At 37.9% G+C, this 22,604-nt stretch overlaps 1 protein-coding gene across 1 annotated transcript; it reads left to right on the top strand.

Annotated features, from left to right (window-relative positions):
* The first annotated feature begins 5,319 nt into the window (after nucleotides 1-5,319).
* Nucleotides 5,320-21,000, top strand: LOC140137038 (cytochrome P450 4F2-like). Its single transcript, XM_072158697.1, has 10 exons — nucleotides 5,320-5,487; nucleotides 6,853-7,027; nucleotides 9,402-9,586; nucleotides 13,582-13,706; nucleotides 13,875-13,937; nucleotides 14,131-14,254; nucleotides 17,018-17,280; nucleotides 18,187-18,382; nucleotides 19,718-19,800; nucleotides 20,832-21,000. Exons 1-10 carry the CDS (start codon nucleotides 5,320-5,322, stop codon nucleotides 20,998-21,000), a joined length of 1,551 nt encoding a protein of 516 aa, XP_072014798.1.
* Nucleotides 21,001-22,604: the final 1,604 nt, after the last annotated feature.

Below are 22,604 nucleotides of genomic sequence, written 5' to 3'. Positions count from 1 at the left end.
GATCTTGTCACAATTTGTTGGCTGAAACCAGGGACACCTCTTCTGGTGGCCTTTGGAGTGCCAGTGGGAGTCCTTTTATTCAGTAACATTGTCCTGTTGACCTATACTATTATTGGAATTCAACACACCAGACGAGCCACTGCTATTTTGGAGAATGGAGGTACAAATTTGAAACAGATGAAGGAGGACTTGTGTCTCATGTGCAAGGTATGATTTTAATTCGCTATTTTTCAGTAACTTGCGTTTAGTGCCCATTTAGGGTTAAATTCATTGTTTGTGCAACTTCTACCCAGCTTCTCTTGTTTGTATAAACAATGGAAGCAAAGTTCTGACAGAACGATAGCACACCTTGTTCGTTTTTTAGGTTCCGTTTAATGTGCTCAGCGCTCATACACTATTCTTCCTTTGGCATCGGTACAAATAGTCAGAAGTTATTTCCCTGATCATGACCAGCATTGAGGTGTTTATAGTAATACGCCGCAATGCAAATGTAGAGAGTGAACCCAGGACCTCTGCAAATAGCAGCCCTTTCATATTGGCCATAGTTAAATCATAGTGTCTTATCTAGATTGTGACAAATTAATATCTTTATCCGATTGTTGTTGGCGACGAAAACAGGATTCAGTGCCTCGAAAATTAAGAAAATCTGTACCAAATTGAGGTAACCACAAAATATTATTTGGTCATTTCAGAGTGTTTAAATTAAATTATATAAAATTACAAAAATTGCTGCCCCAGCAAACACAAAAACGTTTTTAAAACATTTTAAATAAGTTATATTTTGGGTTTTGGTTTAGGTAAAAACGTTTTAATAACATTAAAATGTTTTCGAAATGTCATAGTAAACTATTTTTGCAAACATTTTTGTCCTAATATTTTGTCAACACTTAAATAACATTATGTTAAAATATTTGCACCCAGCAAGCACAGAAATGTTTTTTACAAAACGTTTTAATAACATTTAAATGTCGGGTTATATAAAGGTCGTGAATACATTTTAAAAACGTTATTGTAAATATTTTGGGCAAACATTTTTGCAAAATATTTTTCAACCCCAAAATAACATTCTGTTTAGAATGATTTGTACCAAGTTTTCAAAATGTTTTTGGAATGTTATTAAAACGTTTTTATACCCTTTATATAACCCGACATTTAAATGCTTTCTGTAAAACATTTGTGTTTGCTGTGTAGTAAATTACCAACAAATGTTATTTAATGTTATGAAAACGTTTTATACTATTAATGTACCCTTTATATAACCCGACATTTAAACGTTTTGCGAATGATGTCGAAAACGTTTTGCGTTTGCTGGGGCTTCACTCCAACTCAAATCGTTGATTTTTAGCAAAGAAAAGATAAGAGTAGAAAAACTGTAATCAAATTTGATGTTTTTCTCGTGTGGCGCAGTGGTTAGATTATTTGCCTCTGGTGTGTGAGGCTGAGACGAATATAACTGTGAGGTACGGGGTTCAATCCCTGGTGGTGGAATTTTACCGGGGTATATGATTAAACAAAATCTGATCTGAATATAATAATTGTTAGTAGTATCTGTACATTTAAATTGGATTAAATTCGGACTTAACTAATGGTGCATTTAAAATCAAGTAAACGGATCATGAGAGCTATCCCTCCTGAGAGTGACGTATCCGTCGGTCCCGTGTACAGGATGCAAGTTATCGCAGTCGGATTTGTGGAGTCCTTAAGATTGGCATTGATAGATAATCCCGTTTGCTAAAATGGCTTTGTTAATACTGTTATACCATTTGCGTTGTTTATTTATATTATTTTCGTATTAGGTCTTTGATTAGTCACATCCTTTTAACAATTTGATACCTTCTGTGTAATTACAGTTATCCATCGTGATTGGCTTGACCTGGATCATCGGCTTCATAGTACCCTACACAAAAATACCTGCACTGTGGTACGTATTTTTGGTGCTCAATTCACTGCAAGGCCCCGTGATAATGTGGTCCTTTGTCTTCAACAGGCGAGTCAGTGTCATGTGGAAGGCGAAGATACGTCGCACATTAGGAATACCAGAAACTTTGAAAGCCTCTACAGAGTCCAGTTCTATCCGCAAAAGCAGCAAGTCTCCGTCATCAGCCAAATGGATCCAAATGAAAAAGGCTGGGATTTGAAAGCAGGATCCGATATATGTATCAGAGAGGAATCTTGCTGAATATTTTGAGTCGATCTAATACGGATTGGTACCTCACGTTGGCTTATGTAAAGTCTTGGTGATTGACCAGCGGCGAAGCGCTTGCGGGGCATTGGTGGGGGGTCTTGGAGGGGTGTCCCCTTGAGTAAAATAATCACTTCTCATAAGAACCCACAAAAAATTAAATAAAAAAGCATCAGACAAGATGATCTTAGAGCGAAAATCACTGCAGTCAAACGGTTTCCTTACAGGTAGGGATCAGGACTGTATATTTTTACTGGCATTATTAATGTTGCGAGCTCAAAGGGTTGGGTCCAGGGGCCAGCCTTGAAAGCCCGTGGTGGAGTCCAGGGTCAAAGCAAATGTAGTGACCCTGGAGGTAGAGCTTCTTCCGCTCCCTAAGATCTCCAAGCTCACGAGATTTAGGTTTTTATATCGGGAAAGCTTCCTCACTACTCACATTCATGATTTACAATTCGTCGGGTGCATCACATACTGGTCTATCTTGAAGTTTTGACTTTTCTGAGAAAATTGGTATATAATTTTTTTACGGAGCTCTTCCAATTCAATAAATTACAGACCTCAATTTTTTGTCTCGAAATGCGTGCTTTTCGAGATAGACCGGCCAGTATGTGATGCGTCCGACCAATTACTCATACAATGAGACAAAAACAAATTCCAATCGGGTTATAATTGCAGAGTCGTCCTTCTGACCTGCATAAATGGCTTTACCGTACAAATATAGGAATAATTCTTAAATAGTTACTGTGTTGTCTAATTTATAAAATCTAGATTTTCTTCTTGGTAATATAAATTACGTTTTATAGTGTGATCAGTGTTTATTATGGATATTTACTCGTGTAGTGTCTATTTCGTTATTCCATGTTTCATAAAAGGATATAGCCTATATCACATGTGTACAGATCACAAGTTTAAATTAGCCCGCGAAATTGTTCGGGGAGCGATTAATATTCTGTGTCAAACAGGTTAACCAGTTGGATCATTCTTCTTTTCGTGAGTACTTCTATCACTAGGTGGTAAACAAGGATCTTCATTGGATCTCTCACGCAAATATACTTCTGTATTCTGTCTTTGTTTCCTTCCCTATATCTGTCCGCTCAGCAAATTTTCTTTCTTCTTTTAGGAATCTTTGTAATGAGCATTTCAAGAAATAAGTATTATTATATTCTTTTTAAGCTAACAAATTATATTCATCATGTACCCCTAATCGTGTTTTGAGTGTCTGAGTGGTAGCGGGGAGGGGGGTGTTTAAGAATCTCTGTAGGAGCATTTGAAGAAATAAAGTTTATTACGTTCATTTTTCAGCTGAACAATTACGTCACGCCCTGAATTATGTTTTGAATGTCTGAGTGGTAGGGTGTGGGGTTTTAAGCGACGGGTAGGGGTGTGTGCACATTTGTAAAATGGCTAGCATAATTCAATACATAAACGTATATAGAACATGTATGTACCCGATCATAAGTATAATTATTTCGTTGAATATGAGTTTGGAAAATTGTGTAGTTGAATTTGCCCGTGTTCAAAGGAAGCTAGGCAGCATGTTTTTGCATTTTTGTGTGGGCACACTTTGAGCTTTTGCTTTATATTGCTTAATACTCACAATTGATTTTGATGAGTATAATCTGTACACAGACTTTCAACAATTCATCCAGGTCAGTTCTCAATATATTCAGTTCTCAATATATTCGAATTTTGTTTCTATTTCTTTCTTTCTTTCTTTCTTTCTTTCTTTCTTTCTTTCTTTCTTTCTTTCTTTCTTTCTTTCTTTCTTTCTTTCTTTCTTTCTTTCTTTCTTTCTTTCTTTCTTTCTTTCTTTCTTTTTCTTTCTTTCTTTCTTTCTTTCTTTCTTTCTTTCTTTCTTTCTTTCTTTCTTTATTTCTTTATTTATTTATTTATTTATTTATTTATTTCTTTATTTATTTATTTATTTATTTAGTGTTAGGGTGTTTTCTTTTATGAATTATGCTATGCTGAAATGAAAATGGGCTTACGGAGGGTGCCATTAAGCCGTCCATATTGGTTGAATGGCATAGAAATAATTTCAGCACGGATTTTAAATTCTCACTCCATGGAAATTTAATCTCACTGCCTAAACGTGACAAGAGGCACGTTAAAATATCCATGTCATGTAATTTTGTGTGCACACAGATTATTTACTATATCTAACCCCAACAATGAAATGTATTTTCATGTCAAGGGAGACAAGACCTGGGGTTCGATGTTTAAAATAAATTTCGGAATTTTGAATCATTTTGAAGCGACTTTTGTTTGCCCTCGACGGATCTCTGAAAGTCCTTTCTAACTAATTGCAACAAAAACATTTTGACATTAAGGGCGAGGCTTGGATAGCGACGTTTGCACAGTATTTGTGTGGGGCCTGAAAGCACATCAGACTTCAGACACCAAATTCGCGATATAATTTTATGACAAATTATTAAAAAATGATATTTTGACATATAACAGTCCTCGAAGTAAACTTTATAAATCTAATGGTATGTACTTAAAGTGTATGTAGCTGGGATGAAAGGCCAGCTGAAATGAAAAGCCATCCATCATATGAAAATTTGGAGTGAATATATACTTTTTTTCCAAAGGTCAAATTTTCATGTGATGGACGGCTTTTAATCCCAGCTACATACACTTTAAGTAATTTTAAAAAGTTTACTTCAAGGACTGTTAAATGTAAAAAAATGGGAAAAATATCATTTTTCAACAATTTGCCATTTAAGATTTGTATTTTATTGCGAATTTTAAAAAAATCAGAATTATTTGATATCAGAAGGACATTGCTCGTATTCAGAATGCAATTTGGTGTTTCTGGGGTGCTCGCAGGCCCCACAATAAATACTGATATAAAATTGGATCGATTGAGCCTATATATTTATTGGTCGAACTATTTTAAAACTCATAGCGTGACCAGACCAATAAATTTAGGGCGTAAAGCATCCAATTTTAATGTTTTGGATCCAATATTTTCACACACTTGGACTCATCAAAACCTATTAATGTGCAAAGGTGGGTTACCGATATCTTAATTGAACCATAAATTGATCTTTGACCTTTTAGTCATATCTAATTCTAAATCACAGTACGTAAATAATACGTAGTGAAATATTTCCTAGTCAGATTTATCTACCATCATGGCTGCTAGTACATTATTGTTGACCCTATCCACACTGCTACTTATTCCACTCACCTATCTGCTTGTTAACACAATACGATTTCTCAAGTCATTGCATAGAAAAACTAAAGCAGTGTTGGAATGGCCGGGTAGTGAACGTCACTGGTTTTGGGGCACGCTTTTGGAGGTGAGTATTTCTTAGAATACTAGTGCGTAAGGAGTTATCATAAGTTGGAATTATACGAATGGTGTGGTGTATAGAATTATTAACGGTCATCCGTTACTGAGAGAAAACCTGCGAGAGTGAGTATGGACCAGATGCCAAATGGGAAGAGCCGTGGTTGAACACGAGCCACATTGGTGCAAAGTATCAACCCATTCCCCACGAGTATCAGTAATTATTGCTGCAATTGTCTTGAAAGGAAGTTGGATCAGAGACGCACCTGGTCAAATTTGAAGCAAACCCACAGTCTTCTTTCCGAAAAGACAATTAATGAGCAATTTAATTTATTGAGAGCCGGGATTGAGAGCCAGCGATTTTTAGAACTTCAACTTTAATAACCAAAAAGTTAAAGGAGGATTTCGTGATCCTAGCATCCTCTTTTTATGACATTTTTCAGTACATATCCACGAAAAAAGCCTATTCCCAAAATTTCAGTTGATTCCGATTTTGCGTTTGCGAGTTATGCATGATTATGTGTATTACACTGCTCCATAGACAATGCGTTGTAATTTCGTTCTGGTGCACCAGAACGAAATTCAAATTTCACGATATCTTTGCAAAACGAATTAATCTGCAAGAAATATTTTGTACATAAACATTATGTAGGCAGAGGTTTCCAGTGATATAAAAATCTCAACTTTTTTGAGAAAAGTGGGGGATGAGGCTGTGGATCACGAAATGCCCTTTAAGATAAAATAAATTTTTCGAGACTAAGGGGGCTGGCATTTTCTTCGGAAGGGGGGGGTCCCAAAAATACAGGGGGGGGTCATAGAATTTTCAGACCAAAAATAGGGGGGTTATAATTTTTTAACACACTAAATAGGGGGGTTATAGAATTATTAAGGGCTGGTGCCTCAAAATTTTCTCGCGCTGTGCGCGCATTCTTTAACTTCACAATCAAAATGTGCGTACAACCTATGCTAAATTTTTACTCGTTCCGCGCGCCTTCTTTTAACGCACTCCGTGTACTTTCTTCGCTCTTAAGTTTTGGCGCGCCCCTAGCCTTAGTTCCCGCGATGAATAATTTGTCTTGAGTCTTAGTAGGTGGAAGGGGGGGGGGGCCATAAAATTTTTGACCCAAGATAGGGTGGGGGTCGTAAAAAACTTTGGCCCGCGATAGGGGGGTCATAAAAAAATTGACTCCGGTCACCGACATATTTGGGACCCCCCTTCCGAAGAAAATGCCAGCCCCTAAGATCATACTACCAAGATTATACTGTAATTTTCTGTTAACATTATATGCGCACAGTTCTATCGATGTCAGCTGTTTACATTCAATAAACATGAATACGTTTAAAAAAACCCTTGAATAACCCTTTTTATATACAGCAACCCTTGTTCGATCCCAAAGTCCGTGCAACTGGATACCTAGATGCTCAAATTGATTTCAGTATAAAGCATTGTGCAAAATTCCCATTTGGATTCTACGCATTCTATACGTCTCTTCGACCAATAGTATCCTTGAACCATCCCAAGCATATGAGAGAAATTTTCAAGAAAAGTGGTAAGTTGCAATAATCTTATAAATTTACTTGCGAATAAGTGCACATTATAATTACTCATATACAGGACCGTTCCTAGGGATTTCGCCGCCCTAGGCAAAGCCTCTCCCTGCCGCCCCACCAAAGAATACCAAAATAGTGTTAAGGGGGTTACCCCATTGAAAACTCGTCAGTTTTGACCTATTTGTATTTCCGCCCTCATTTTTTCTTCCCTTTTCTTTCTCCATTCCCGTTTTGTTTTCCTTTTTCGCCCTTTTTTTAGCCCCTCTGCGTTTGCCGCCCTAGGTGACCGCCGTACCTGGCCTAATGGTGGAAACGGCCCTGCTCATATATCTGTATCTGGGACATGTGGGAGTGTGTGGTACATTTTATGTGGGTGGGTGATGGTGTGTGTATTTTGTATTTTGTTATAAAGAAAAGCCTCGAAAAGGCTTTAAAAGCCTGTCCTGCAGCAAAATTAAAAGGTATACGCACTATACGGGATAACATTTGGTGAAAAAAAAATCTTGAAATATCCCCATACTATTCCGATATTACCCTGCGTCGGGGACTATGCCAATCCCAGTACCTTTATCAGATATTAATAAGGGGAATGTAGCACCTGATTTCTCAAGCAAATTTAAAACCACTTTCGGTGAATACATAATAAATTAAACTAAAATCCAAAACCAAATGAAAACAAAATCGATATTTCAGATTCAGAAGGTCAAGTCAGATCACGGGTACTGAGTCTGCGCGAACCGTTTGTTTGTTGCGTTTGCTCAATATTTCTCCAGTACGTAAAAGTTCATTGGGTGCGCAATCAATGGACTGCATATCACTGTGTGGTGGTATTGGCGAGGTTTCAACATTTTCACGGTAAGCTTTAGTCGTTCAACCGTGTGTGTGCCGCGTGCATTGCATGTGTGTTCAATCAACAAAACAAAGCAAGCAAGGCTGGCCTAGCCTTGACTAGGCCTAGCCTACTGACTGTCTCTTGGCCTGTGTCCGTGTGGGTGTAATTGGACTAAGCTTATACTTTTCAATCTTACTACTAGGCCTGAATACAGGAATACTTTTAACCAATCGGATGCCCAAACATATAATACGAGGCGTATAAAACAAATATTATTAACTTCTCTTTATTTCATTCCGGAGATGGTAAGAACGTTACTGTTTCCCCTTTGTGATCTTGAGAACATGGATCTACTATTTCCCCTCGAAATCACTAAGGGGAAAAAGTTTTCAAACATCTCCCGAATAAAGAGCAGTTGTATATCCCAATATCCCAATATTATCCATTACCGTAACTCATATCAGAACCTGTCCCGCAACTGTTATCGGATGCTATCCTAATACCTGAAATATGTTGCTGTGGTCTGAGATAATAGCACTCTGCCATTTCAACATTGAAAAAAGGGAACAACAGGCAACCTTATTGGTAATATAGGCAACTGTACTTGACTTATAGAACAATGAACAGAAAGCTAAGTGTACATTTCAAAGGAATCAACTTCGACCATGTATGTAGCATTGCATGCAAATGACCATGATTGTAAAGTACCCCTGCCCAGCAAACACAAAAACGTTTTAAAAACGTTTTAAATAAGTTATATTTTGGCTTTTGGTTTAGGTAAAAACGTTTTAATAACATTAAAATGTCGGGTTATATAAAGGTCATGATAACGTTTTAAAACGTTTTGTATGAAAACACACTACAACAATATTTTTTAATGTTTTCAAAAAGTGTTATTGTAAACTATTTTGGCAAAGATTTTTGCCAAATATTGTGTCAATACTTAAATAACATTATGTTAAAACATTTGAACCCAGCAAACACAAAAATATTCTTAAAATGTTTTTTTCAAAACCTTTTAATAACATTTAAATGTCGGGTTATATAAAGGTCATGAAAACGTTTTTAAAACGTTATTGAAAATATTTTGGGCAAACATTTTTTGCAAAATATTTTTTAACTCCCAAAATAACATTCTGTTTAGAATGTTTTATATCAAGTTTTCAAGAATGTTTTTGGAATGTTATTAAAACGTTTTTATACCCTTTATATAACCCGACTTTTAAACGTTTTCTGTAAAACATTTTTGTTTGCTGAGCAGTAGATTATCAAAAAATGTTTCTTAAGGTTATTAAAACGTTTTATACTCTTAATATACCCTTTATATAACCCGACATTTAAACGTTTTCTGACAACCTTTTATAACCTTTTGCGAATGATGTCGAAAACGTTTTGTGTTTGCTGGGTGGTATCTTTTCATAATTATATTTCCAAAAATTTGCTAACATTACTAACACGGGATGCTGCACTCAAGACAGAATTTTTATACACGGATTTCGCACATGTGCTTTATTTTATTTTTTAATTCTTTATGGCTGCAGATCCTAAACCACTTGGATTTGGACAAGCATCGTACAATTTCTTGCGTCCTTGGCTTGGGGATGGGCTTCTTCTGGCTGGTGGCAAGAAGTGGGCTCGTAACAGAAGATTACTGACACCAGCCTTCCACTTTGATATTCTAAAGCCATATATTGATGTGTACAACAATGCAGTGGTTACCCTTCTGGTAAGTTGTTGGGTTTTTTTAATTATTATTTCAAGGTCGTAACAAGCATAAGACGCGGTTCAAATTCATTCTCTTTTTGCTTACTTGCTTAAGTCAAGTTGTGTCCTCGAGCTACGATGGCCTTTCACACCATTCTGTCTCGCTTTGCCGTCCCAGGGTCTGTAACTTCTAAGCCAGTATCTTGCTTGAGAACATGTTTTGGTTTTGGAGTCCAATTAATTCAAGTAATTTAGATACCAGTTCTTCATTTCTTGAACAGTGGCCAGCAAATCCGAGCCTTCTCACTTATTTTAAGGATATCCCCATACAGTTCAGTGTTTGGTAGGTGCTGATTCCTTGACTTAGGGACCGTTCATTATTTCCACCGGAGGGGGGGCCGGGAGAATACATGGGGGGGTCAGATGGTTTTTGTCAGGCAAAAAGGGGGGGTCAGATGGTTTTTTAGTTATTGAAAGGGGGGGTCAGATGGTTTTGCATCTCAAAAATCCTAGAGCTTATGGGGCTTCGCCCTGGACCCCATCTGGAACATTGCCCCATGACCCCTGACCATTAAATTTGCGCTTTGCATGTCTGCCGACACTTTGGTCCTATTCCGGACTTAAGTCGGGCCTCACCTGTTTTTCACCTGCCACGGTGTGAATTGACATAAATTTGCACCAAACGTAAGTAATTTATTATAACATTTTGAAAAAATGGGTCATTGGGTAAAACATTCCAAAAAATTGAAAAAAATTCTAGATTTTGCTTCTAATTTGCTGAAATAAGAGAATTTTGAACCATATTTCATAAATATACATGTACACTGCCATTTTCGTAAAGAGAATTGCAAGCTGCTGCACAGTAATGCTGTGGTCAGACTATCAAACCCCACCCCGTACAGGTGTCATTTCCATACCCTAGTTAAACTACTAAGACTCGCCTAAACCACCATGACAGTAAACTTGGGCAATGTATTCAAATACATTATAGAAAAATAACATCATCATCATCATCATCATCATCATCATTATGACAACAAATTTTGAATCACATTTGAGATCTATTTTGACATTTTTAGATAATCATTTCACATTTTACATGGATCTAATTTGGACCTTCTGTGTCCAAGTTTGAGTCGAACCGATTCTGTTGGTGTCCGAGTCCGGCAAAAAGTGGACTTGAGTCCAATTGATACATCAACATAGGCGTAGATCCCCCCAATATTTTGCCAGGGGGATGCTCCATACAATCATCCCCCCCCCCCGCCAATGTTGACACCTGAATATAGGTTTCTGACCACATATTTGCCCATTTTAGCCCAAAAAGTGCAAATTTCCGCGCGCTTCGCGCGCATTTATTCCTCTTGCACCATATTTCATCAGTTTAGCTTTAAAATATCAAAATTTTTCGAGCGCTTTGCTTTTCGAGCACCAAAAGGTGCTGGATTCACTATACTTTTTTCCAACCCCATCCCCCCATGTCAAAAAGAAATCTATGCCACTGTACATCACTGATTTATGGTAAGATGTCACTACTTTTTACTACTTTTTATTCCTTTTAAAGGCATAATTTTTCAGTCTGATATGTGGCAGTGACGTGATGCGTTGAGGCAGCTGATCCATGTTCGCATCTATTGCGCGTCATTGCGCATGTGCATACTTCAGCGCTTTAAGTGTCCACTAGCTACTTGAAGCTGTGCCTATAATATAAATGAAATGCACACTGACATCACTGCTACATGGTGATGAAAAATGGTAAGTCAGCCATCAAAGGTCTGTGTGGCACATCCCTGTAACCAAAATTACAAAGACCCCACTCTGCATCATGCAGCAATACTTTCTATTTCGGTGGGGGGTCATATGATTTTCATGTAGCTCGGAGGGGGGGTCATATGGTTTTTATTATCGGAGAAGGGGGGTCATATAGTTTTCGGCAGTGACTTTCTGTCTGCTCCCGGCCCCCCCTCCGGTAGAAATAATGAACGGTCCCTTACTTGACTTTAACATTAAATATCGTTCTAAGCAACCAAGTGTATCAATATCTGATCCCGTGGCCAGCTTGGGGAGAGACAGTCCATGTTTAACAGCCATACAGCAACACTGATTCTACTGTTGCAGCAAATAATACGGCATTTTTTTTAAATTTCTTCAAAAAGTGTTGACCTCCAGAGTTTGCTGCATGTTCTCCATGCTGCAGCCTTGCGTGTTTTGATATCCTTCTCTGAACTTTCCCTCCAGGCTCCAAGGTACTTGAAGTCATGTACCTCCTCAAGCTCACTACTGGGTCTTGATATAGTGTCTTTGCTAGTTTGGTGTTCGCCATGAACTTAGTTCTGGTTACATTCATCTTAAGTCCGACCTTTGCTACTGAGGCCTCTGTTCTGCTCAGAAACTCTTGAGCTTGTTGCATTTCTTCAGACAGGAGTGTTATGTCATCTGCAAAGTCGAAATATGTGACTACCAACTCTATAATTATCTTTTCCATCTATGGCCATTCGCAATGCAAAGTCAGGAACAATCACAAACAGACATGGTGTCAAGGTCCAAGCAAACACAAAACGTTTTAAAAACTGGTTATATTTTGGGTTTTGGTTTGGCAAAAACGTTAAAATAACTTTAAATATCGGATTATGAGGTTTTGTATACAAAACGTTTTGTATGAAAACACTATAACCATGATAACAATATTTTAAAATGTTGTCAAAATGTTATTGTAAAATGTTTTTTGCAAAACAATTTTGCCAAATATTTTGTCAACACTTAAACAGTGTAATGTTTATTTTGCAGTAAGTTTTCAGAAAATGCTTTTGAATGTTATGAAAACATGTTATACCCTTTATATGGAGTCGGGCAATTGGTTACTATGACTATTCGTATGAGACCATTATACTAGCACGTGAAATTTTAGCATGTGTGTTCAGAACAATTAAATGCCAACACCGCCTGTTGCCGCACCAGCTTTGTATTGGGTCTTGCCAAGTATGTTTATCGTATCGAGGTAGCTCATCCTGAAGACCGAATTAAAAAAAAAAGCCTAGTTTACGTCTGACGTCAGGGCAAGGGCGCGGTGTGATTGGTTGCTGACATGCGCAGTACGGCATTTTTGGTCTGGTTGACAGGACGTCAGACGCAAACTAGTCTTTTTTAATTAGGTTTTCAAATGTATAAGGTGTTCTTGTATTCCCAGTACACCTATGATATGTTTGGTGAGGTTAAAGTCTTCTCTACACCGCTGCTCTCTAATTGTACTAACATTCATGGCAGGCAACTCTATCAACCTTGTCCCTTCCAATTGGATTTTGAGGCAAGACGTCATATATGATCCTTGTGAATCAATGTCTGCACCAGAAGACGTTGACACAAAATTAGGGACTCTACCCTAGTGTTGTTATGGTTTGCCATCATAGTGCTGATATAGCTGTGGGCGCAACTCCTACAGCTAGGTTTTGTTTGAAATGGGGTGCTCCTTTTTCAGGTTGACCTGGGCATGGGCATGCTAGTGACTTCAATAATAATGGCACCTACCTATATCCCGGGGGGGGGGGGCACTCAACTTTGGAAGTGACGGTATGTGCCTGTCAATAGGCCCCCTCGACTATACCCGATGACCCCCTTTTTTAAAGCCATACCCGATGACCCCCTTTTTTTTTTTAGTTGCGGCTACCCAATGACCCCCTTTTTTTTTTTTTTTAATAGCATCATCAAAATGCAACAAAAAATGCCGAAACTGTCCAATTTTGCTCCATTTTTTCAAAATTATGCCGAAATTTTCCAAATTTTGCTCCATTTTTTCAAAATTTTCTACCCGATGACCCTTTTTAAAAAAGTCTTATACTCGATGACCCCCTTTTTCAAAATACTGTACCCAATGACCCCCTTTTTTAAAATAACGCTTTGTACCCGATAGGCCCCTACTTCGCGACTCCGGCAGGCACATACTCGACTCGTCACTTCCAAAGTTGAGTGCCCCCCGGGACCTATATATCATAATAAATGACTGTGACGTTTTATTTCCAGGACAAAATGGATACCCACGCTACTGACGGTACTAGTTTCGAAGTGTGCAAGCATATCAGTCTATGTACATTGGAAATCTTGTTGGAATGTGCCTTCTCACAGAAACCTAACTATCAGATTGAAGGGTAAAAATTGTAAAATTGGAGGGCAATGTTTACTAAACATTTTTGGAAACATATTATATAATATTTTTATATTAATAAATTGAAATGTGTTAAACGATGGAGCGAAATTATTTTCGGAGACCTAAATACATTGATTTGATGGACATTATGTAATTGATTTTTTTTCAGCGGGAGAGACCAATATGTTCATACTGTACGTGATCTGACCCTATCTATAGTTGACAGATTAAGGTATTTCACTATTATATGCTTTCAATAATATTATTATGGTATTAATATGTTATAGATATCTAAAGCTGAAATTGAACAAACAACATTTTGTAGATGAATAACAATAATAATAATATTGAATACAAAAACTGAACAAAACGTCATTCTCAAATTTAGTTTTTATGGAATTTCTTTGTCTATATTCTCTTTTCAGTAATCCAATATACACATTCGACTTTTTGTATCAAAGAAGCCGAAGAGGGCGCAAGTTTATTAAAGATTGTGACTTTGTGCACAAAATTGCAGACGACGTTATATTCAAACGGCGGCAAGAAATTGTGAGTTATTAGATATATGAGTGGGCTACGTGATATGTAGTATTGATAATTTCAATTCGTTATCTTGGTAACGATGATGGCATCATTGGCATAAATTCCCCGGGGCATTTCAATAGCATGTGCCGCTGCAATTTTCAACATGTACGGACTTTTCACATGGGGTCGTTTGGGGGGCAAAATTGTGTGGAAAATAGGGTCTTTGAGGGTAAATGCCTTAGTATTGTCTGATAGTTTATTTTCAACAAGCTATTAAAGCCATGTTATAACATTTGCTGAGGAAGACGCCCTCAATATTTTTCAAAATTCTGTTTTTACATAATTACAATGTACTTTATTAAACTAACATACCCTGCAAAAATCAAGACTTTAGGTGCTGTAGTTTAGTCACAATCCGAGATTTTGAATAAAACGCAGGAACCGTCGTTTTATTATTACGATGGCAATATTAGTCGAACGCGTACTTCAATGTTCATTACTTACGTACATGTCATACATGGCGACACACTTAAAGGATCGTGTCGTAGCACAACCGAATGGAGTGACACGCATTGACGACATCGCCGCTGGTAGTAAATTCCAATTTTCTTGGCTTTACCTCAGTTGTTCAGCTTAAAATTAAAAGGGCCATATCTGACAGTAAAGCTAACATTTTATGGAAAAGAAATACTAATCTATTTTTTATGGAAATGTTATAATATGGCTTTAAATATAATATTATAATCGAACTGTGTCGACTCCCATTAATCTGGGAATGTTGAAACTGATCAAATAAATTTAATCTGGTCAACCAGACATACGTTGTTGGTGCAGCCAACCTTACCTTAACCTACTGTCTTCAGCAGGGTTGTGATGCCGAAGGACCTTGACTTCCGGTTATTTTCCGGAAATGACGTTATTTGCGAGGAGTGTCCATCATTATAGTAGTTGTGAGAGTTTCTACCAACAATGCCATGCATGTCACGTGTCTCCAATTATTTCCAGCATGACATGGAATGATTTGAGCGAATAGCCTTGTCAATCTTACGCTGGTATCAAATGGTATCGTTATGTGGATGATACCTGTGTTTTTGATCAAATCTACCGAACTACCGCTCAACCAAATTGATCCTCATATCAAATCACATAGGAAGGTTTTGTCATAAAATAAACATGCCGTTATCAGTGTTTGATGTCCGTGGAGGAAGATCGTTCTCCTGTGGTGTCTTTTTATCGAATACAGACATGGACCAATACTTACAATTCAGTTTAAACCACCCGTTTATCTACTTGGCATTGTCAAAACCCTCTACCATATGGAAGAGATAGTTGTTACTAAAGAATCGGAAAAGATCGCCGAACAGGAATACCTACGCAAATATGGCAAAGCACTTTTGTGGTCATAAAAACTCTATTACCTATTAAAGATTGTTTACAAAACCAATAGAAATGGTGTATTTGATGGTAATTTCACTCACTGACGTTTGATCCGTCTAGACCAGTCGGATTTCTTCAGAGTTGTGAAGCTCTGCTACGGCGGAAACTAGTGTTGCCAGTCCTTTCGTCGTTTTATAGGCAAAGGATTATCCCGGAGGATTATATAGATTACTAAGATTGTAGATGCCCTCGTCTCGGTTCATGGTTTTGTTAATTCATTTCCTCATAATCCATATGGATTCCTTTATCCATCGCTTGATACTACAATTTTAGTAATCCACAGCCAAGAACTATAAACTTGTTTGGTTAGAGTCCAGCCCACCGCCAAGAGCTCTAATCATGTTTGGTTAGAGTTCAGCCCACCGCCAAGAACTCTATAACCTGTTTGGTTAGAGTCTAGCCCGCCGCCAATAACTCTAATCCTGTTTGGTTAGAGTCCAGCCCACCGGCAAGAACTCTAATCCGGTTTGGTTAGAGTCCAGCCCACCGCCAAGAACTCGATATCCTCTCCGATGGTTAGAGTCCAGCCCACCGCCAAGGACTCTAATCCTGTTGGTTAGAGCCCAGCCCACTGCCAAAAACTCTATAATCTGTCCGATGGTTAGAGTCCAGCCCACTGCCAAGAACTCTATAACCTGTCCGATGGTTATAGGCCAGCCCACTGCCAAGAACTCTAATCATGATAGAGTCCAGCTCATCGCCAAGAACCGTATAACCTGTTTGGTTAGAGTCCAGGCCACCGCCAAGAACTCTATAACCTGTTTGAGCCCAAGAATAAACAACACAAAGGGTTAGTGGGGTGGTTTATGAGATGCGTTGTTCGAAGGATCAAGCATGCCAAAAGCAACACATCCCAACCGGTGCAGAAACGTGGGATATCACAACACCGTAGCGGCAGCTGAAGTGGAAACGATTTAGTGTAAGCCAGGACACCAATATGGCATTAGCGGCGCACCACTCCAGGGGACATAGAAGTTTTAGTTTTTAAATGCCGCCTCCGGTGTTGAAAAAAATCCATGCCCCCATCCTAAAAATCAAATGACGCCGGTTGAACCATCCTGATTTGAACATGGTGTTAAAGAAGCATTCTGGGCGGGGGCTCCTCAATCAAGGAGAGGGGCCTCAGGATAAAACTCTCACACACCCGGGACAGAACTATAAAAGACATTCATCGCCAAATGACGTCATCTCCCTGAAATGTCCATAACATCATAACCCGGTTAAAAGACTGTAGGATACGATTGGTTGCTTCAACAAGGTATGTCTGGTTGACCAAAAAGTCGCAAATTAAATATATTTGATCAAAATACAATCATAATGATTATAATGATCATGTTGAAAATTACACAGGGAACATCAAAAACACCTTCGGATCGCAAATACTTAGACTTTCTCGATATCTTACTCTCGGCCCATGATGACAACGGAAATGGACTGACGGATTTAGAGATTCGTGATGAAGTAGATACATTCCTATTTGAAGGTCATGATACTACTGCTAGCGGACTGACGTGGATGCTTTATAGCCTCGCAAAATATCCCGAACATCAGAAGAAAGTACAGGAAGAACTCGATGCTATATTGAACGCTAAAGGTTCTGACACCGTGGAATGGTATAATATCATTAAAGTCAGAATTAAAGATACTAGTTTGCTTGTGACGTCACTTGTCAATCAAACTCGGAAACGGTATTTTTACGATATGTCTTGATGATTGAAATTTCTGAAAGTAGGGTAAAACAGCGTGCCCTATGGTTGTTTTTTCAACTTCAAACATACAAACCGACTCAAACGTTAAATCTTAGTAATAAACTTTCCTTGCTGAAGGAATCATGTCAGTAATGGCTAGTAGAAAAGTTTCTGTTTGTCTTGTAAAAGTACTCCGCCATTTTCTGCGATTCCCAAATCCTCCGATGCACGCACCAGATGAATTGTCCTCCCTTTTGTGTGCTACAAACCAATCGTGGGCCGTAGGAAGAAGTTTGATTGACAGGATTGGCAGACGCGAACTATTTTTTTTATTTCTGGATGAAAAACAAATGGCATAGTGTCCGCAGCCACTGAAAATAATTTGTACCTCGGTCGGATATGGAGGGCTGAACGTCCACATTCGATGTGTGCGGGGGTAAATGGAAGTGTTGGGCCAGGCGTGTGTATAATGACTTCACTTTCCAGTGGCGATATACCCAGACCGGTCCTACCCGGGCGGGGGGGGGAGAAAAGCCCAAAAGGTTGACTCAATACTTTTGGATGATTATACCGCCCTCTGCATCAACAGCCCGAAAAGGTTGACCCAATATTTTTTGATGGATAGTTAATTTCTAACCATTTTATTTCACAATTGTCCGCCCTTTTTCTTCAATAAGTCAATTAATTTGCTGTCTTTGCTTTTACCTCCGGCTCTTGTCCCCAAAGCCCCCCTCAATATGCATATTTATTTGGCCAATAGTTTTGAGATATAGCCTATTTAAAAATGCGTAACGAACTGAATATTAATTGTATCCATCTTTTGATGTTCAGGGATGACCTCGGAAAGATGAAGTATCTCAGTCTCTGCATCAAGGAATCTCTGCGTATTTACCCACCTGTATTTGTTGTATCACGAGTCATGGAGAATGATACAGAGATTGATGGGAGAGTAATCCCTGCTGGTGTGCAAGTGGATCTATTTATCTATGGTTTACATCATAACCCACAAGTTTGGGAAGATCACATGGTAAGAACAGTGACTCAAGTCTCTGACGTAAAGGCTAATTTATAAGTAAGCATTCACAAGAATTTGTAGAGTACAATACAATACAATACAATACAATACAATACAATACAATACAATACAATACGATACAATACAATACAATACAATACAATTAAATTAACTCAAGTAATAAGCATACCTGATGCCTCATCATCATGATCACCGTATTCGATCATGCAACACCGTGTAATGGTAGACATCAAGATACCCCAGATATGCCAAAATACACACTTTCTTCAATAGCATGAATCATTGCCTAGTTACTAATATTCGTGATTTATTCTGTATTCGATCACGTCATAAAGATTTTGGGACTATATAGGCCATGACCATGATCCAGGTTGCTGCTATTTTCTAGGACCAATATTATGATACAGATCCCGTAAACACGTTTTTCATATTTGTATAACGTTTTATCGGAAAAAGTATCAATTCTGTTCACCATATTCATGCAATAACCTGCTAAAGTATGACACTAATTACCAACCGTAATTCAATTTAATACTTGCTTTAGGAAAGACAATAAGGTTCGTCTAAGACAATAATCTGATGTGAAAAACTGTGTCTGGGACATAAAATGGGACATTCCACTTGAAATCTATACACCCCCATGAAAGAAATAATCTGAATCTTCCACACGTGAGAATGTGAGACTGAGATTTCTCAATGTGAGCATGAGAATGGGAGTGAGAATTTCAAATGGTGTTTAATGGGTGACCCAATAAGAAAACTTCATGTGTGGGAAATTAAGATCATGTCTTCCGCGGCCCCGGGGATGGATTTCAACTGAAATAGCCAAATTTATTTGGGTAATAATGCTGTCAAAAGGAATAAGCCCAATCGCCATTATAACTTCCGGTTTCTGAGAGCAGTTTTGGGACACTTTGACCTCTGACATATCGGGGAAATTATTATTAATTTATTTATCATAGTCATAATTGGGTTTGTTTTCATTCTTGTAAAACATTTTAGATTATATTTTGTAAGCACAAAAACCAACTTTTCTGAATTTTCCCAATAGGTCAGAGGGCAAAAGTGTTCCAAAACTGCAAAAAGGCTTATTGGTATAATTGAAGACCGAATTAAAAAGAATAGTTTGCGTCTGACGTCAGGGCAAAGGTGCGACGTGATTGGTTGCTGACCTGCGCAGTACTGTATTTTTGTTCTGGTTGACAGGACGTCATATATATGCAAACTAATGTGGTCTTCAATTATATAAGAATAATATGAATGGGATCTGTACTGTCAAAACTTCAGGTGATCTTGATGGTAAATTGTGTATTTTTACCAAAACAGGAATTCAAACCTGAAAGATTTCTTCCAGAAAATATCCAGAAGAACGATCCCTTTGCTTTTCTTCCATTTGCTGCTGGACCAAGGTAAAACATGGTAACACTCAGGTGGTGTATGACGTGCAGTCCCTAAATTCAGTAAATTTTCATCGTCAACCGTGTAATTGAATGGGATTATTTTGAAATTTTAAAACGCTTGAAATATCACAAACAAATAGGCCTATGTTGATAAATAATATAAATACAAGCTAAAACCGTTGGGGTTCGATAATGAACCCCACAAAACTAACCGAGTATATGGAAAATGCCATACGGCCGGGCGGTTTCACGAGTTGCCGGCTCGATCATGTCATCCGCCGCCTGGTAACACTTAAAGGTAATCATGCAAATAGAATGGTTTGATTGGTGCTCTTGGGGAAAATGAAGAATATCCCACACTCGAGGCTAACACAGGCTAACTCGTCATGTCGTCATGGTCATGCTAGCATTGTTAAATAACCCCCAATCAAAATAGTCCGGCTGCCAGTGATTATGACGTTGTTTTGGTGTCCATAGTTTTGTTTTTGATGGATATTGCTTCTCAAGACCACCAACATCAAAAATAAGTTTACTCTGTCAGCATTGAGCATTTTGAGAGATATGGCGGGTCAAAGTTCACACAGAGGTCAAAATTCAAACTGCTCAAATGCTGTTGAAAAGTTCCCCAAATTATTTCTCTTGTCATGGCGATCCAGAGAAAGTATAATTTTACCTATCTGTGACATACCCTTCCAGAGTTATAAGCAGAAAGGTCAAAGGTCACCATTTGAACTCCACAGGGGTAAAAACCTGAATGATACTCCGATTTGTATGAAAATAGTCTCAAATTTTTGGTCTCCTATAAACAATTACTTAACAGAATAGTTTGCCACAGCTAGGATGTTTCCTTACAATTGTAACCAGGTGGTAAAGGTCAATGTCCATTAAATCACATATAGACCTGGCTCTTTTTTACTGTAACCATGGTTACCCATGTAAGGAAACAACATAATACACAATACAAACTATTATTTTTCTGCATGAATCGTAATCATGCAATTTTGATCGCTTTCTTCATGTTCTTTTCTATTCTTTTACAGAAACTGCATCGGACAGAACTTTGCAATGAATGAAATGAAAGTGATTCTTGCTCGTATCTTACGCAAATTCAGTTTGACCCTTGACCCGGATCACGAAGTTCATTATGCTCAAGAAGTGCTACTAAAACCGGCCAATGACATCAAAATGAAAGTAAAGCGCAGAAAATGAGATATGAAGACATAGTACTTAGCTGTTGCTTCTTAGTGTTTGTTTAGGCGCATGAGAAAAATTTAAATTTCAGACCATTTTAGACCCAAATGAGGTGTGTTTTACTATTTTGCAATTTTACCCTATTTGGGCCCAAAACACAAGTGTTTTTCGTACTAAAAAGCAAATGTACAGGGCAATTATTACTTCATTTTTTTATTCTGTTTTGATTTTTATAGGGATCACCCCTTGCAAAAAAAAATAGGAGGAACGTGCCCTTCCCTCGCTTCCGCCGCCAATGGCCATACTGCATAATATATATGTGACCAGCTCCAATAAAACTTGGAACAAGCCGCCAGACATGTTTTTGATACCAATTGTTTTTGGTTAATATTAAGATAATTTATTAGACTGGCGATGACTGAACAACAAAGTTCATAACGAAAGACGAAATAGTAGTTCTTGCCTAGATTCAGTAGATCGGAGGGAGAGGATTTAAAGTTTGGTCTTCTCCCGATTTTGGTCACAAATCAAAGACACTGGGATCTCCCCTGATTTTTCAGACCAGGGTGTATCAGGCCATCTGCTGATCAACTTTTAGCCAATCACGATAGGGTAAAGATCCCAGGGCCTAATTGTGACCACCAACGTTAGTTTTATAATACCAATTAAGATAATTGTGGGATTATACATTTTGATCCCTTCACAATAAGGAGGAGAGATAAAATCTCAGAATTGGTGATATTAATGGAGTACCTTTTATGGTTAGATCAAAATGATACCTGAATAATAATAGAAGAGGGGATGAAGGTGCCGATAAACGGTGGACAAACACTTGAGATAAATGGCTGATTATGATAATATATTTTTGTGGGGTAAACAGAATGATTATCTCCCAGGGCTCTCTTTTCCAGATATTTCCATGTTAATTGTTGGTTAATATCAATTATCCTAAAGACAATGTTTTCTCGACCCGTCCATAATTTCTGATCTCCTACATTATTCCCCCTCCACCTTTCAACTAATAAGATGCGCCTTTGGTGATGAAGACCGGAATGCGCGGAATGAGCGTCCTCATGCGCGCTTGAAAATTGGTGTGGATCTAATATTAGAGGAGTGTGTAAATATGTGTAGGAACCCATGAATAGACTGGGAAAATAAAATAATTGAGAAAGAGTTGAGAAGACTGAATTGGAATCATCTATAGAATTTAGGGAATAATTGATAGATCGGAGAACCTGGGAAATACTGAATAGGACTTAAACATAATAAAATGAAGTGATGGAATCAAATGACTTGTGTCAAAATATAATAAAAATGTAAAATTGTGTATGGCTAATTGGCCGATCGGGTAGTAAAAAGTAATTGAGCAATTATCTATAATAACAAGAGTGAATGAAATTAAGTAGTATTGGTGTAAGTGAAACCCAAAACATCATAGTAGTATAATAGTAGAAGTACGTCTAATATATGGAAAAACAAAAAAAAAGCAAAAGCATTATGTCAAGCAAATATGAACATAGATAAAACATGAATGTATGTCAAATATGAAATACATAAGTAAGCAAAAGTGGCAATGTGAAATATCATAAAGTCAAAATAGTCATGATATCGAGTGTCCATTT

Source organism: Amphiura filiformis, chromosome 17 (assembly GCF_039555335.1).
Source record: "Amphiura filiformis chromosome 17, Afil_fr2py, whole genome shotgun sequence".
NCBI classification, from domain to species: domain Eukaryota; kingdom Metazoa; phylum Echinodermata; class Ophiuroidea; order Amphilepidida; family Amphiuridae; genus Amphiura; species Amphiura filiformis.
The sequence above is the reverse complement of the archived record's forward strand: the minus strand, read 5'-3'. Positions and strand labels throughout refer to the sequence as shown.